Source organism: Ochlerotatus camptorhynchus, unplaced genomic scaffold (assembly GCF_037179485.1).
Source record: "Ochlerotatus camptorhynchus isolate MF236.1 unplaced genomic scaffold, CSIRO-AGI_Acam_v1.1 ptg000141l, whole genome shotgun sequence".
NCBI lineage: Eukaryota > Metazoa > Arthropoda > Insecta > Diptera > Culicidae > Ochlerotatus > Ochlerotatus camptorhynchus.
The window spans coordinates 4293031-4310029 of record NW_027040631.1 but is presented as its reverse complement, the minus strand read 5'-3'; the positions used below and the strand labels follow the sequence as shown (position 1 = coordinate 4310029).

At 45.9% G+C, this 16999-nt stretch overlaps 1 protein-coding gene across 1 annotated transcript; it reads right to left on the bottom strand.

Annotated features, from left to right (window-relative positions):
* Window positions 1-212: 212 nt before the first annotated feature.
* Window positions 213-16581, bottom strand: Rok (Rho kinase). The gene is made up of 11 exons (XM_065221328.1): window positions 15931-16581; window positions 15714-15859; window positions 3566-5521; window positions 3351-3499; window positions 2676-2897; window positions 1909-2610; window positions 1561-1847; window positions 1316-1500; window positions 1102-1213; window positions 776-1036; window positions 213-613 (listed from the first exon to the last, which is right to left on the bottom strand). The coding sequence occupies exons 1-11, from the start codon at window positions 15963-15965 to the stop codon at window positions 520-522; spliced, it is 4149 nt and encodes a 1382-aa protein (XP_065077400.1). The 5' UTR covers window positions 15966-16581; the 3' UTR covers window positions 213-519.
* Window positions 16582-16999: the final 418 nt, after the last annotated feature.

The following is a 16999-nucleotide window of genomic DNA, read 5'->3' as shown; positions in this document are numbered from 1 at the left end:
CGCGTTATATTCCCCGTTTCTAGCTTAACTTAAACGACAGGTTATAAATTATTAAAAATAGCCTATTAGCGTTATTCACTTTAGATTTTTTTTTCTGCTGCTAAATAAATGCGCGTGCTCTACTGACTCGTATGTGTTTGTGTGTGTGTGTTTGAATGTATGTACCTATGTGACTGTTTCACTCTACAAAATTGGTGTTAGTTTCACGTTTGTTTTTATTGTTGCTGCAAATATTGCTCAATTATCTTACGCATGACGACAGGAGTCAGTTAGTTTTGATTTGTTTTACTTGATGAAGGCGATTGAGCTAGGTAAGTTGCAGATGTAGCATTTCGTTTGTCGTGAGCATTTGGTTGTCTATCAAATTGGTGATTACACAGGCCTAGTCTAGTAACAGCAGTGAAACAATTGTAATTGTTAAAAACGTTTTATCTAAACCATGTGTAAGTGTAGAAGTTTGGAGAGTTAGGTAGGTTGGTAGTAGAAGTATTTATTAACAGTGATGGAAGATCCCCCTCTCTATTGTTGCTGCTTTAGCGATGCGTTCGCCGGTAGAGTAGCTGACCGTTGCACATTCACAGCGTACGGCTTGTAATTGGAACGGGTCGATTGACTGTGTCGGCGAACGAAACAGAAGAAAAATGGACGGATTGTTTAGTGAGCGAGAAAAAATGGGATGGATGATGGAATTTAGGCACCCACCGATCCTGGACCATATGTGTGTGAACGAATGATAATGAATTAGGCGGACACGAATATCGAGTTCCCCACTCACCTTGGACTAATCTTACTGCCATCTCCGTTGCCACTGCTACTGCTACCGGTGCTGCCACCCTGCTGCAGGTTGTTGGTCGAATTGGCCTTGTATCCACTTTTCTGGATACGCTTCGAGAGTCGACACACCCACCGGGCTTGGTCTTCGTTGGACGTGGCCAACAGAAGCATCTCGCGGGCATGATTAGGGTCATGATGCAGCTTGCATGGTGCCAGTGGATTGTTATTGTCCACGTGCTCTTTGTGCAGCTTGAAGCGACATCTGTGGAATGAGTTAGGGGACATTTGAGTTTAACGCTGTAAACAAATCGTCTTGGCTAAATGTACCTTTTGCATTCGTAGGCGGGTAAGGATTTAAACACATGCCAAAGGGCTTTCTGGCAAGATGGTAGATCACACGTAGTTGGTATATGGTAACTAATCTGCAGAAACTCGTGACCTGTGAAATTAACCGAAAGACAAACAGAGGTTAGATTTGCTTTGTTGAATCAATCGACGAAATCCATTGTGACTTAAATACAAGTGGTTCACAAGAACAAACCTTTGTATTGTAGCGTCAGCGGCCGTTCGTCCGCCTTCGACGAGCTCACGTCCAGTTGCTGTTGCTCGTCGGGTCTCCTCGCTTCTCCCTCGCCGGCGTACAACAGCTGGAAGATGCGGGGAATTTCTTTGGGATCCGCCCGGATGACGTCACCTTGCGTAACGGGCCTCACGTGGAACACTTTGCTGTGGGAGGACAGAGCTATGATTAAACCGAATCCGAACCCAACGAAGTTTAGCACGAACCTTAGGTCTATGATAAGCAATGGATCACTCGTGTTCTGCTTGTCCACCTCGGAACTGTAGAAGATGATCCGCTTGGGAGATACCACCACAAACTGCTTCTTCCAACCGTACCGCTTGATGTTCTGCTTGTTCGGTACGCTCAACCAACCCTCGAACATGGCATCCTGGTTGTCCTCAATGGTGTCGTTGTCGGCCGACGAGAGCGACGCCGTCTCGTTCAGCTTCATCTGCAGGTGTTCGATTTCCGTCGCCTTGCACTCGATCTCCATCTGAAGCTTGGTTTTGATCTGAAAAAGACGTGTTAGACTTACCGGACTCGCAGCATTCTACCACCCAACAAATACTTACATCAATTTCCCTTGATAATTGACTGATCGTTTCGTTGTGCTTCAGACACAGCTCGTCGTACTTGGCCCGTTCCACCGACAGTTCCTGCTGCAGCCGTTTGTTCTCCTTCTCCTTCTTCCGCAAATCGGCCGTCGAGTTGACCTTGCTCTTCTGCTTGCCGGTAAGGTTGTTATCCTTTCGGTTCATGATTTCGGCCAGCTTGTTGACGGCTTGCTGCTTCAGCATGGTCTCAGTCTTGAGTTTTGTGCGTAGCTTCTCCATTTCGCTCTGCTCGCTCTTCAGATGGCTGAGCTCGTCCTGCATTTTTCGATTCTGCTGCGTAAGATCGTCCAGCTCGAATGCTTTGTTGTTCAGCTTTTTGTTCATTTCTGTTTCCAGATCCTTAAGTGACGTTAGTGCCGCTTCTTTGGTTGCAAGGTCGTTGCGATGCTTGGTGATTAGATCCTTCATTTCCAACTCCTTCATCGTCTTGTCTTTCTCCAGATCGGCTACCGTTTCCTCGGCAATCGAACGCGCGAGAGCTTCCGAATCGGCCCGGGCTATCGCCAGCTGCAACTGATGCAGGACGGACGTTCGCTCCTCTTCCAGATCCTGAATCTGTCGGGTCTTCTCCTCCAACTCCTCACGCACTTCGTTGCTTTGAGTTTTGTACAGTCGCGAGAAGTACTGCTCTGCTTCCAGTTGATCTTGGAGTTCCTTCATCTAGAATAAGACAACACATGAATACTACCGAAACTGCGCTCAAACAGAAGCTGTTTGTAGCCTACCTGTAGAATATCCACATTATGAGCATTTTTGATTTTGACGATGTCCTCTTCGAACTTTCGTTTCGTCTCCCGCGACTGTTGCACCTCCTTGACCAGTTGCGTCTCCTTGGCTTTCAGGTGGGCCACCTCCGAGCTCTGCAGGCTAAGTTCCGACAGCAGATTGCTCTTTTTGCACTGCTCCTGTTCCAGCTGGCTGTGCAGGGCTAGGACCTTCTCCGATTCCTGTGGGAAATAGAGAGACATGTAGGAGATTTTCCAGGACTTACGGCTTTGCTAAACTGGATTATTCAGCGGAAGGTTGAAAGTTCCTTGGTAAATGTTTGTGTAAATCTTAGAAATAGTCTAGTCTAAATTTTGAGACAATAGTCAAGGGAGCATTTAGAGAAAATTGCAGGAAAAGATCGCGGAAGCTCATCAGGTCTAACTTGAGTAGAACTTCAAAGACGATTAAGAAATACTTCAGAAAACTTGCAGAGGAAATTGAATGAAGTCCCTTAAATTGACACACTTATAGCGAATTCGTTTATTCTAGATCGTTTCTTGTTAAAGCATACCTCAGGTTGAGGTTCACACTGACAAAAAGAAGTTCGTTTACTGGTTCCAACCCCGATAAAAAAAAACGAATTCGCTATTATTATATGCTAAAATGAGTGGAATTATTTGGACACCCATTACCTGTCGGTATTCGCCCTCGAGCTTCTGTAACCGCTGCTGAATCTGCCGATAGTCCACGGAGAGCATAGAAATCTGACGTTCCTTTTCCTGGGAGTTCTGCTCGGCCTTCTGCCGGGCGACCTTCTCCTCGTTCAGTTTGGTTTGAAGTGCTGCAAAGACAAATCGATTCATATTAGTTTGACCCGCCAATCCCACTAACCTAGCGGTCACCTTACCCTTAACCTCCTGCATGTTAGCCTCTTCGTTGTTCAGTTGGCGGGACTTTTCCGTCTCCTGGTGTGCCTTCACTTCCTGATGGTACCGGCTTTGGACCGCTTTCAGTTCGCACTCGATCGAAGCAATCTCCTTCTCCAGTTCCGAGATTTTGTCCGATAGACTCCGGTTGTCCTCCATCGCTTGCTGTTCCCTCGTAACCGATCGCTCCAAATCTCCGGCCAACGAGTGAATCTTTCCTTCCAGCTCCTTCTGCAGCTCGGTCATTTGAATACGCGCGTTCCGTTCCTGAGCTAAACGGGTCTGAAGATCAGCCACCTCCTGCTGCAGGACGTCCCGGGCAGTTTGCAACCCGGCCAACATCGACTGCAGATCGTTTGCCTTCTGTTCGACATCCGATTTGGACAACCTCAGCTCGGCCAGTTGCTTCTTCATCTTCTGACTGTTTTCCGTTTCGTTCTTGTACTTCTCCTGGATATCCATCAGCTGCTTTTCCAGCATGTTGATCTTATCGTTGTACTGCTGATTGTTATTCATCTCCCGGGCCCGTTTGCTCTTCTCCTCTTCCAGCCGCTGTTTCGTCTCCAGCAGCAGGTTCTCCATCTTTCTTCGTGTTTCCTGCTCACTGTCCGCCTTACGTTGCATCTCCCGGAAGTTGTGCTTCAACATCGTAAGTTCCTTTTCGTAAGTATTGGCCAAATTTTGAATGTCCGTCTCCCTTTGAGTGATCAACTCGATCTGCTGTCGGAGTGTTCGTTCCTGCTTCTCCAGCATTTCGATTGTATTACGTTCCCTCTGAAGCATATTCTCCATCCGCAAGAGCTCGGCATTGTTGGACGATCGATGCCGGTGGTGGTTCCGATGTGATGAATTCATTGCTGTGGCTTTGTTGTCCACATTGTCCTGGGAACTTCCACTCAGTAGTTGGTAATCGCCCGTATAGGTAAACCCAACAAATGGCAAATGATCTCCGGAGAACGTGGTCGGTGTGGGGAAGTTTGCTTCCACACTGTTCTTCTTCTCAATTTCGTCAAAATTTCGAGTATCATCGTCACTACTCAGCTCCGGCACTACCGGAGGCACAGACTCCCGCAGGTTCTCAAACGTCCACACGTCATTCTGGAAGAACGGATGACACTTGATTTCGTCCACACTGTTCCGGCCTAACCGCTGCGTTCGATCGGTCAGAAATCTTTTGATCAAGGACTTTGCATTCTCACTGATCGGTGCATCCTCCGGAAAGTGTAGGGAGTTCTTATGATCCATAATCTTCCCATAAGTACCGACCAAGCTGTCCGAATAGAACGGTGTATCGCCTACCAAAATCTCGTACAGGAAAATGCCCACCGACCACCAGTCGCATTCCCGCCCGTAACCCTGAGCACCCTGGAATTGCAGCACTTCCGGACTGATGTAATCGGGCGTCCCGACGGCGTTTGACGATCGAACCAACCCGTCCGGTCCCATTCGCATGCACGTGCCAAAATCTGCCAACTTCAAGTGCCCGTACTTGTCCAGCAGCATATTGTCCGGCTTCACATCCCGATGGATGAATCCCATGTTGTGAATGGTGTCCAGGGCCAAAACCACCTCCATAGTGTAGAAAATGGCCCACTTTTCCGGTATTTCGTAGATGTTCATCAAACTGACAATGTCCCCTCCCGGCATGTAGTCCATCACCATGTACAGGTACTTATTGTCCTGGAAGGCGTAGTGCAGCTGGACGATCCACTCGGAATTGGCATGCGCCATGATGTAGCGTTCCTCCCAGAAGAAGGCCGTATCCGAGCGGGTTATCATTTCGTACTTGGATAGGCGCTTCATGGCGTAGACCTGTTTGGATGACTTGTGACGCACCAGTTGAACCTCGCCGAACGAACCCCGGCCGATGAGCTTGATCGGGATGAAGTCGTCCGGTTTCATGCGCAGATCGTTTATCTCGCGCGCCAGGTCTTTGTCTGCGGGAGAAATAAAGGCATTGGAAGGATGGTTAATTGGTTTTCTATTCTAGGTCGAGCGGATCTACATGGTAGCGTAGGTAATTACATCTGTGGACTTCAGTTAAATTTTCAGAACTACTTTGGCTTCCCTCTCTTCACATAACTGTTTTCTGAAGCTTGTATGTCATCGAACCTGCCGCAAAATTCAAAATTACAGATCTTTACAGTAGTCTGAAGTAACATTGCAAGTTTTATTGAGGTTTTAAAGCATGCTACAAGTCTAAATCATGGTCTACAGAACCCTTATAAAACCGAAATTGTTACTTGGGCTAGATCTCGTTTTTAAAAACAATTCTGCGTCCCATCGGCAAAAAGATTCATTCAGAGCGATCGCGTTTGTCCTAGTAGTGTTCGATTTTTTAATGAACCGTAAAAGATGTCTGAGACTTTGATGAATTATGAGAACGACACGGCAAACCTAAACAGAAGTGATAAAATAATGTATGTGATATGGCCGTAGTCTGGATCTACTACCACACCTCCAATATTCCTCTTCGACGATATAGAAACGTACTCGGCGTCCCAACTGCTCAAAGTTACGCAATCTTGTTTCCTGGAACACCATCCGATCTTAACGCCTGCGAACCGGATCAATTAGCCGATGGTTGACTTGCGATATCTGGTGTCACCGACCCAGTCGGCATCTACGAACAGCTCCAATTGCGTGGAATCGTCTCTTAGGATTAGTTCGTGGTCGATGGTTCCTTTCAGGTACCTCAGGATACGCTTCACCTCCATCCAATCAGCCAGCGACAAGCAACTTGTTTTCCTCGTCAGGATCGAAACAGCTGCTGCAACATCAGGTCGAGTACACATGGCCACGTACAACAACCCACCAATCAAGCTGGCATACTATTGGTTATTGAGCAGCGAGATCTTCTCCTTGTAGGTGGCCAGGGTCCAATGGACTTGCGGAGGGCTTCGCGTTTTCCAAACCGAATCTGATCAGAAGCTTTTGGATGTAGGCTCTCTGACTCAGTGCAACATGCTTCTCGGAATGGAAGACCTGGATACCAAGGAAGTGCTTGACATCCCCAAATGATGTCAGCGTAAAATGCTGGTTCAGCTCATTAAAGATGACCTTGTAGCAAGGAGTAGGTCACTCCGCACACTAATTTTGGGTCAACATTTTTCTCAGTACGCCGCTGGTTTGCTGATTGTGCCGGGCATAGAGCAAGCTGTGATTTTTCAAAAAATAGTATGGTATATTTGGCAACCCAGTATTTCTGACAGCTTGAATGTTTAGGTTTGCAATCGCAACGGCCCCGAAAATGTCGAATATCGTGCTCGATAAGGATTTCTTCTACCGACGAATAAAACGCCTCTACGCCAGCTGGAAGGAATCAGAGTTTTCCCATGATGATTCGCTGCAGAAGGTGGATTGTAATCTGACGGCGGTCGGCGTAGACGAGGAAACCATCTACAGCAAATCTACCTCGCTGAAGACCTGGCTGCTGCTGATCGATACGATTACGGTGCTGTGCAAAAAGTCAATCTTTTTCCTGACCAGTAAGAAGAAGTTTGATTTCCGTCGGTGAAGCTGTTGAAAAGAACGACAAAGACAAGGGCAATTTTGAAAAGGTGATGATTTCGGACAAGAAGCTCTCGGAAGTTTTCCACGTCGGAATGGTTTATGCCAAGAAGAAGTATCTCAATCTAAGACGTTCGGTTAAACCATCGGGTTGGAGTTCCGGGAGAATTCGATCGCAGTACCTCAACAAGTGAAATTCAGTTAAAAAATTGTCAGTTAATTAGATTGAGTAGAAGCAATAAAAATTCCGTGTGATTGTGCCGTGAAAATTAGTTCGGTATTGTTCAAATGAGTTTGGTTTGGTAGACGGCCAATTGACCGACTACTTTTCACGGCACAATCACAAGGAGTTTTTAATGCTTACGCTCAACCTAATTAACTTTTATTTTTATTACAAAAATCGAAAACCATTTATTTTATCTCGTATAAGATGACACATATCCGAAAATAAAACTACTCTTTTACTTAATTCAAATTTAAACCGAAATCTCACGTCAAATTTACATACGTCGCATCGGTGGTAAGGCCACAGTTGATCAGATGATCCAATCCATCCAAATTGCTCTTGCATTCCGGTTCGTAGTACACTCCATTTGCGTAGTAGCTGAAAGACTTGTGACCGGCATCGATAGTAATCGACAGCCCTCGGAAGCCTACATTTCGAATTTAAATGTGAACCGAGAAGTGAGTTCCTCTAGTATATTCAATTAGAGTATGTTTCTGAAATACACAGTCAAACAGCACGTAATGTTGTGAACAACTTCAATGACAGCTGTACAGCAGTGCCGAATCTACTTTCTGCACACTGTGCTGAGTGACTTAAGGGGTAATTACCTCTTGCCTTGCAGTCATTTTCAGTCTCGCATTCTATAACGAAATCGTCAACGTATACAGCAATGTAGGCGATCTTACCTTTGTTCTGCCTGAACAATCGTTCTTGGACGGCTTGAACCCCATTTGCTTGGGAGTTTTGTCCAATTTGTGGTGGCTTGCTTCAGCCCGTATAATCCTTTGCGAAAACAACAGACGACGTTTTCTCCATCCGCTGTGCATCCGGGAGGCAGTCGCATGTAGACTGCGGCAGGCGACGGAGAATAGTGCTCGGAACGTTACTTGCCCACGGGAGCATCAACTTCATCGTAGTCGACTTCATATTTCTGCGTGAAGCCTTGCGTGATTAGCCGCGCCTTGTGTCGGATAACCGTTCCATTCTCGTCCGTATTATTGTTGAAAATCCAGAGACATCCAATGGTTTTCTTACCAGCCGGCAAGGTCGTCAACTCTCGTACATCGATTGCAATTCTTCCTGCATGGCCTGCTTCCACAAACCTTCTCCGGACTACTTGATTGTCGTGATGTGCAAGCCTACTGTTGGCACAGCAGCGTTGAGGTGGAATACCCTTTCGTCATCCTGGTTGATTTTCGCGGTGTACCTACTCCTTGTTCTTCGTGGATTGGTACCAGCTCCTCCTGTGTCTCACCTTCATCGAGCGATTCTGCTTCGTCGGCATCTTCGTACAGACTGTCATCCGAATTGATCTTCAAAACCGTGGAAATCTTCCTCAACGATAGCTGGTTCAGGCTACCTCAGTTCCCCCAGTGTATCCGTCTCGCTACGATGGTGGTTAAATAGCGATAACGGAAAGAATAACATACCTTCGTCCTCTGTGGAAGATTCCGCATTGTTGTTCACCGGCATCTCGGCTAATCGTTACCTTGTTCATCTTCATGTTGATGAAACGCCATGCTTTGTGTTGCGACAAGCTTTGACTTCCAGCTTCGATAGCTTAACATCAGGAACGAATGCATATGCTGACGTTCCGAACACTTGCAGATTCGAAACATCCGGTTTGACCCCATGCCAAATCTCGTAGGGAGTTTGATTAATCGCTTTCGTCGGCAACTGATTGCTTCTCCCCAGTAGCGATTGTGCATACCTGCTTCCAAAAGCATGCACCTGGCCATATCCATTAGTGAATGGTTCTTCCGTTCCGTGACACCGTTCACGCTTGAGGAACACCATTATCTTTGAGCCACGATATTCGCCTTCCTGGTCGGATCGCAGTATTTTCGGCGGTCTGCCTAATTGTGTCTTCATTTTCTGCACGTAGTCTAGGATAGTGTCGAATGTTTCCGATTTTTCTTGCAATAGATACTCTGGTCGTCAATAACCGTCAGAAAATATCGACGACCACCCGGTGTCACCGTCCTCATTGATCCACACAGGTCACTGTGTACTCTTCTGTGTGTCTTCTTCTTTGCTTGCTTTGGAAATGGCAGTCGTGCCATCTTTCCCTGCAAAGAAGTCTCACATGGCAAAACCAAACCGCAGTGTTTGACCTTGATGACCAGTCATGCAAACCGTTCTTCTCATGGCAATGTTCATTTACTGCACCCAAGCGTTCCACCACTTGCATGTAGGTAGAGACCGTTGCTGCTACCCTTTGCCACAGTCGCAATCTATGTACCCTTGACAATCGTTAAACTCCACCGCTGGACGGAAACGAGATTCATGTCCAGATCTGGATTGTACTACGGTGAGCTTGATCTGTTTCGCTTCGCTGTCTTACCCGTAGCAATGGATCTGGCAGTCCCCCACACCTTTGACGATTGCCTTCTTCCCGTCAGCAACCATTACGTAACTTGGGATAACATCCAGCAGCGGTTTCTCAACGGATACGAAAAAATCCCGATTGGCGCACATGTGGGAACTGGCTCTAGAATCTACGATCCACCTTACCACTGGTCCTTCCTGAGCGCTGAAAACGAAATCTTCTTCACTAGATTCCGCTTTTCTTGTTGAAGATGAAGCGACTGAAGACTCCAGCAATCCATGAATTAGTTGCTAAGAGCGTGGTTAATTGGTTTCAATAAAATTTTCATTCTGTTCTTGACCGTCGATGCAACAAATTCATTTCATTCTTGGGTCCGACCTACGGCATATTTCCATAGGTTATGGGCCTTTGTGAAGAAAATTCAAGAAGCTGTTCAAGCGAAATTTTTTCCACCGTATAATTAATCACGATTTTTTCACGTTCCCGATATGGACGGGAGCAAGTTTGGTCTGGAAAAGCTGAAGAGTGGCGCATACGAATGTTGGCAATTCAAGGTGGAAATGCTGTTGGTAAGAGAAAATCTCTGGAAGCACGTTACGGAGGCCGCCCCTGAACCTCTAACGATCGCGTGGAAAGAAGGAGATGCCAAAGTACGGGCCACCATCGTTTTGCCCGTAGACGACAGTCAGCACCCGCTGATCCGGAACTGCAAGACCGCCATGGAGACCTGGAACGAGTTGAAGAAGCATTACCAGAAGACGACGATGTCTCGTACCTGGAAAAGCTGTGCAAAGCAGAGTACAACGACGACGGGACATGGAAGGCCATCTTTTCCGGATGGAACAACTGTTCGCAAGCCTCACGAACGCGGGTCAGGATCTCGAATCCAGCCTGAAAGTGGCGATGATATTGAAGAGTATGCCTGATTCTTTCGATACTACTGCGTTGGAAAGCCATTCCGACGAGGAGCTCACAATGGAACTGGTGAAACGTAAATTGCTGGATGAAGCACAGAAGCGTGCTGGTGGCGACAAGAAGGTTGTGTGCCACAACTGTCATAAACCCGGACACATAAAGCGAGAATGCCCAGCGGCAAGAGCTGGTGTCGGAAGAGCAAGCAGCAATTCGAAGCCTAAGAAAAGTCGTTTGCGTTTATGGCTACTACGACCGAAAATAAATCGAAGGTGTGGATCGTCGATTCTGGAGCAACGCCCCACATGTGCTGCAACCGTTCGTTTTTCAATGAGCGGAAGCCAAGCTCGGGGATTTCCATCACGCTGGCCGATGGAAACGAGTCGTTGGTGAAAGGCATCGGATCTGGCCGCTTGTTTTGCCAAAACGAGGAAGGAGAACAGCAAGAAGTTATCCTGTCCGACGTGTACTACATTCCAAATTTGGAATCGAACCTGATTTCTGTTGGAAGACTGGTTGCCAAGGGAGCAGAGGTTGTTTTCTCTGGTTGCGTGATCCAACGTAACGGAGTCGTAGCAGCCGTAGCGAAGAAAATTGGTGGGCTGTACCAGTTGAAGTTTTCGGAAGAGCGCGGTATGAATGCGTCACACCACAAAAAGAGCTGCATCCACCATTGGCATCGGAAGTTAGGTCATCGTGATCCCGAAGCAATTCAGCGAGCTGTGCGTGAGAATTTGGCGACGGGCGTGACCATCCACAAGTGTGAAGTGTTCAAGACATGTAAGTGCTGAAGGCAAGCTACTCGACTGCCGTTCCCAAGAAAACTCGATCGACAATCAGCAAGGATCCTGGATATAGTGCACCCGAATATCTGCGGTCCAATGAACACGCTATCGCCTGGCGGTGCACGACATTTCCTTAAGATAATCGACGATTTCAGTCGATACACCATGGTGCATTTCCTCAAGAGAAAGTCGGAAGCTGCGGAAATAATAGAGGATTACGTGAGTATGGTGCACAATCGATTCGGAAGAAATCCAACGGTTATTCACTCGGACCAGGGAGGCGAATATAAATCGAAGCGTTTGGGACGATTCTACAGGGAGAATGGAATAGCACCCCAGTATACGGCGGGATATGCATCGGAGCAAAACGGAGTCGCGGAGAGGAAAAACCGGTCGATTGTCGAAATGGCTAGGTGCATGCTAATCGACGCAAAGATGGGCTACCAGTTCTGGGCGGAGTCCATCGAGAAAACATCTGTCGAGCATTGGTTTGGGAAGAAACCGTATTACGTATTACGGAAACCGTATTACGGAGTAAAAGTTGTTGAATATTACATCCAAACAGCTGCACAGAGATCATTCCACCGGGTTGTGTAATATTACGTTGTACGATGTACATCGATTTTGCGAACAAAATTACATCCATTGATGTAATATTGTATCTGCTTTTTGCTATTACATAATTATTTCATACATCAGCTTGAATTACGTTGATCGATATTACATTTTTTTCTTTGTACTTTTGGTTGTATTGCGTTCGTTCACGTTCCTGCTGAGAAGCGAAGCAAGCTGGCACCGAAGGCGGAAAAGTTGACATTCGTCGATTATTCCGAGTGTCACACGGCGTTCCGGTTCATCGATAAAGCAACGAAGAAGGTCGTAATCAGTCGTGATGTTCGATTCGTTGAAATGGAGGATGATATCGAAAACGAGGGTTCACCGTCACCGAGTATTGTGGAAAACGAGTCTGAAGTATCGCAACAAACTCCAGAAGAGGAAGAAGAATCCGAAGATGACGAGTCGGTTCAGGAGGAGTGTGAGTCAGATACCTCGTCCTATGACTCAACATCGATGAGGGCAACGAATACGAAAGCGATAATGTAGCTGTGGAAACGCCACTCCGGCGTTCGACCAGAAATACGAGGGGACAGATACCGGTTCGTTATTCAGAAACCACTGGAATGTGGCACGCAGGCTTGTGGCGGAACCAAGGACATTCGCTGAGGCAATGAACGGGCCAGAGGCGGAACAGTGGCGTAGGGAGATGGATGAAGAGATCAAATCGTTGAAGGAACATAGTACCTGGAAGCTAGCAAAACTGCCCGCAGACCGCAAAGCAGTCGGCAATAAATGGATATTCAAGCGCAAACTCGATGAGGACGGCAACATTGTGCGGTACAAGGCGCGTCTGGTTGCGCAAGGATTTTCCCAGAAGTATGGAACGGACTTCGACAAAGTGTTCGCCCCGGTGGTGCTGCAGGTAACATTTAGGACACTGCTGACGATTGCCAGTGAACGGAACATGCTGGTGAAACATGTGGACGTAAAGACCGCCCATCTCCACGGCGATCTGGACGAAACGATTTTCATGCGGCAACCGCCAGGCTACGAAGCTGGTGGTGTGGATGCGGTATGTCTGTTTCCGGAAAGCTTGTACGGCCTCAAACAAGCGGGACATGTTTGGAACAAGAAACTGGACGGCGTAATGAAGCATCTTGGTTTCACACAGTCAGCAAATGATCCATGTTTGTACGTGCCACGTCGAGGCAAGCAATTCACGTATTTAGTCATGTACGTGGACGATATGGTCATCGCTTGCCGCACCGAAGAGAAGTACAACGAGTTCATCGTAGCCCTTAACCGTAGCTTTACGCAACATATCTTTATTAACGATAAAATTCAGAAGCGGAAAAAGACTCAGCACTGGGTACCAAGTGGGACTTTGCCAAGGGGTATTCAACTCTGCATACCTTAATCCATGCCGAGTGATTAACCTGTGCCGAACAAGGTTTCAATCAAAGTGTGCCTATCAATGTGTCACTATTCCATGAGTTTGGCAACCCCGAGAGTTATGACTTTTTTTTATTGCGTTTACATTCTTAAATTCGATCTGCAAGGGAGGTGGCAGAGGACGTGGAAGCCATCAAATCTGTACGGAGTTCAACTCGTCCACCAGATTCCGGCTCGATGTCCCGGTGAACTGCTGATTCCTTGCAGATGTACAGAAACGAAGGCGTACCTGATTGATGATGGATGAAATTTGCCACCTGCTCCCTGTCAAATTCTTCCTGACTAAAGTAACCCAGAAGTGTGATGGGCGAGAATTCAATCCCAACCTAGGAGCAAGTTCCTCGAGCCAGTTTTTAATAAAGCCTCAAATAAAATTTACAGTTGACCGATCGGTAGGCCGCCCATCGCACTGGGCTCCCTTGATACGAGCTAGTTCAAAAGAAGGATGATGACTGAGATGCATCTGCAAAATGACCGGATCTGGTGACGGGGATGTTCTTGATATGGATATCCCATAAAAGTCCATATCTATTGAGACCAATGACGGGCAAGAATATACTAGGGAAAATGTTAAAATTTCCATCCCGGATGATCCTTGACAAGACCGGTATACTAATCTGGCCGCCCTCTATGATAAGCTGTATTTATTGATTATTCTGCATAACAAACTTGTAAATGTACCTTAACTCTAGCAGAAAATCATGCTCTGATAATTCGTTGTACGCTTCGAGGGACAAAATATTTAGCAAAAATGCATTCCCCAGCGTAGCCAAAATTTGTCGGATATACAAACAATTTCCTACTCAATTCCTCGTGGATACGATAACAGACTTCTTCAAAATTTCCACCACAGGCGGCTTAATATTTATTTGCGTCCCAACTGCGAACGTGCATAAACTAACGTTCAATGTCTCCAGGTTTGTTTTTGATTTTCATGATCACGGGATCCAACCAGTTTGTACCATATAGGTAGGTTTTGACCAACCGTCGGTCGTTGGAGGCAACCCGCTGTAGCTGTTTTGACTGCCGTATGACAACAAAAATTTCGCGAGAAAATGGCCTTACAAGGTTTACAAAATGGAGTTAAGGCCATTTCAATTGTTGGTCTTGATATTCTCTCACTAGCTTCACTTTTGAGAAGTATTCAACCGAGTAGCCAACCTTAGCAACGATTTTCAAAACGTCTACACTCAGCAGTGATGCCGTTTTATATTATATTGTTTGTGTCCTACTTGTAAAAATGTGCTCTATCGTGCCGAACAGTTTGCCATGCTGTGTTTCGGCACAGTGTGCAGAGTTGATTACCCCTTGGACTTTGCAGCATTTTGTAATACTACCCTGATCCATAAGTAACGTTATAGATTTTTTATTTAATTAGAATGCTCACCAAACTTGAGGCTGCTGAGTTTTATGTTCAATGCTTTAATTGGTAATACGAAGTTCCTCATTTAAAATTGTTTTTTTGGATGTAAAATTATCTATTTTGGGTCTACACAAATTGTCTTACATTTTCCGGCAATATTTGCTTTGACTAACTATCTCCTTCATATGCTCGAAAACACCTCTTTGTATAGGTTCACACTACTTAAGTTACACCCCATCAAACATTCGACAACTGCATAAAAGCAATTTCAGGCAAATATGCTTCATGAGCTAATAAATGGCTTATTCAACTTTTAACCGGTTCAAATTGATTGTTGGGTCGACAGCTTCTCGCCAAAAATCTTCAAGTATCTAATACCATACCTCATTTTAAAGTAACGAGCCCACTTCGAACTGAACCTGAAGGGATTGTCAGCTATTTCTAGTAGAGTAATAAATGTACGAGATTTTCGCCCACGGACTCATGATCCCAAACCATTGTTAAAACAAACAGTAACCATATAAATCACTAAAACATAAACATTGTAACGTAAAATAGCATAGCTTTTACCCTAAACAAGTTGCCAAAAATGGATCATGCCAAAATAGGACCGTGCCAAAATCGGCACCATACTGTAAACAGTATTTCATCGATGTCAACACAAATCGAAGTTGAAATATAAATAAGATATGACTGCTATCAATGCATATATCTTGAAGAGTCTTCCAAGCAACAGTGATACAAGTCTAATATGTATGTGTATCCATTTATCCACCAGCTGCCAATTTACAATTTTCAAATAATAATACTCGCTGCTGAAGTAAATGCTAGCTAGCACATCATCATCTCTCAAAAAACTTAAAGATGAAATCATTTGCTGTGCTCGAAATCGAACGTCATTGAGCTCACGTCGCCCGACGAGATTGATTAGTCATTTGGCAAACAAAATCACGATCTGCCAAATTTGAGTGTGCATTAGGATCATTCTACTTACATCGTTTTATGTAGGTTTCAATATTTTTGATTATTTTCACATTGTCATGATCACAGTCCGCCACCAGCGCCGTCACCGTATCCAGCAGGCAATCCAGATTGGCAATGTAACTCGGATCACGTATCTTCTCCTCCAACGCCAGCAGCCTGGAATTTAAAGCACCAAACAGAGGAAGTTGTTATTCACCGTCTCCCCCAAATCCGCCCTCGTAGTTTACCTTCTGCGGCGATCTTCGTCCATCAAGGTGGCCATTCTGAGTCCAATGTCCGTTCCGTCCGTACAAAATATCCTACTCCACCAGCAGCGACTGCTTCTTCTTCTCTATCTCTCTAGCTAGATGGTGCAATGTTTTGACTTGGCACTGGCCCAGCCCAAACCCGTACTTTGCCTGCCCGGATCTGCAAGCAGCGACTGCCAGCAGCTAGCCGGGGACCCACAGACATATGACCCACCGGACAGGACCCGATTCCCAAACACCGCTGGCCCTGGAAAACAATAATCCGTTTGCACTGTACGACGACAACCTACGAGACGACACGTCTTCTTCTGCTGGCTTCTCCTCCTCTTCCTTCGAAACACGAATCTTCTTCCACTACTAACTTCTTCTGCTGCTGCTGCTGTTGCTGATGGTGGTGGCGCTCCAACAACAAAAGAATTCACCATCGAACAAAAAAGAACTCCACTTTTCCGCCCCGGATCGCACGACTACGGACGGATTTTTTTCACTTGCGTTACCGACGGCACCTGTGCTACATAGCGAATACCCGGAATGGCCACGAAACGTCCGAAAAGTAGGCAAATTTTCCGAATTTCTGCGGGACTGACAAGAAAGTATATTCTTTCCTCTTGACACACACTACACACAAAAAATTCACGGCACGAACGAGCGAAATATCATCATCATCCATCAACCGCACTCGCGCTCGCTCGCTCACTCTTCGGTGTGTGTCGCGCAGCCGAAACGATCAAAGCTGAACGCACGATCGGATGGGGCACCCTATTTTTTTGGGTTAAAACTTCTAAACGTCAAAATTCACTGTCATCAACGAGGGGCACGCAATACTCGGGTAATTTCATTGCAAGGTACAGTATCCCCCCGCTAATCCGAGCGCTAATCCAAAGATGTACACACAAAGAACAAAAATTGTTCCTATAAAAATAACGAAACTTCAATTTAAAAGTTTCTCCAATTTTGTAGTTTTAACAACGAAAATATTCAAAATCAAAACATTTTTTTCGGATTAACAGTGTTTCTTTCAATTTCAACTTGTAATTTCAAAAGTTTA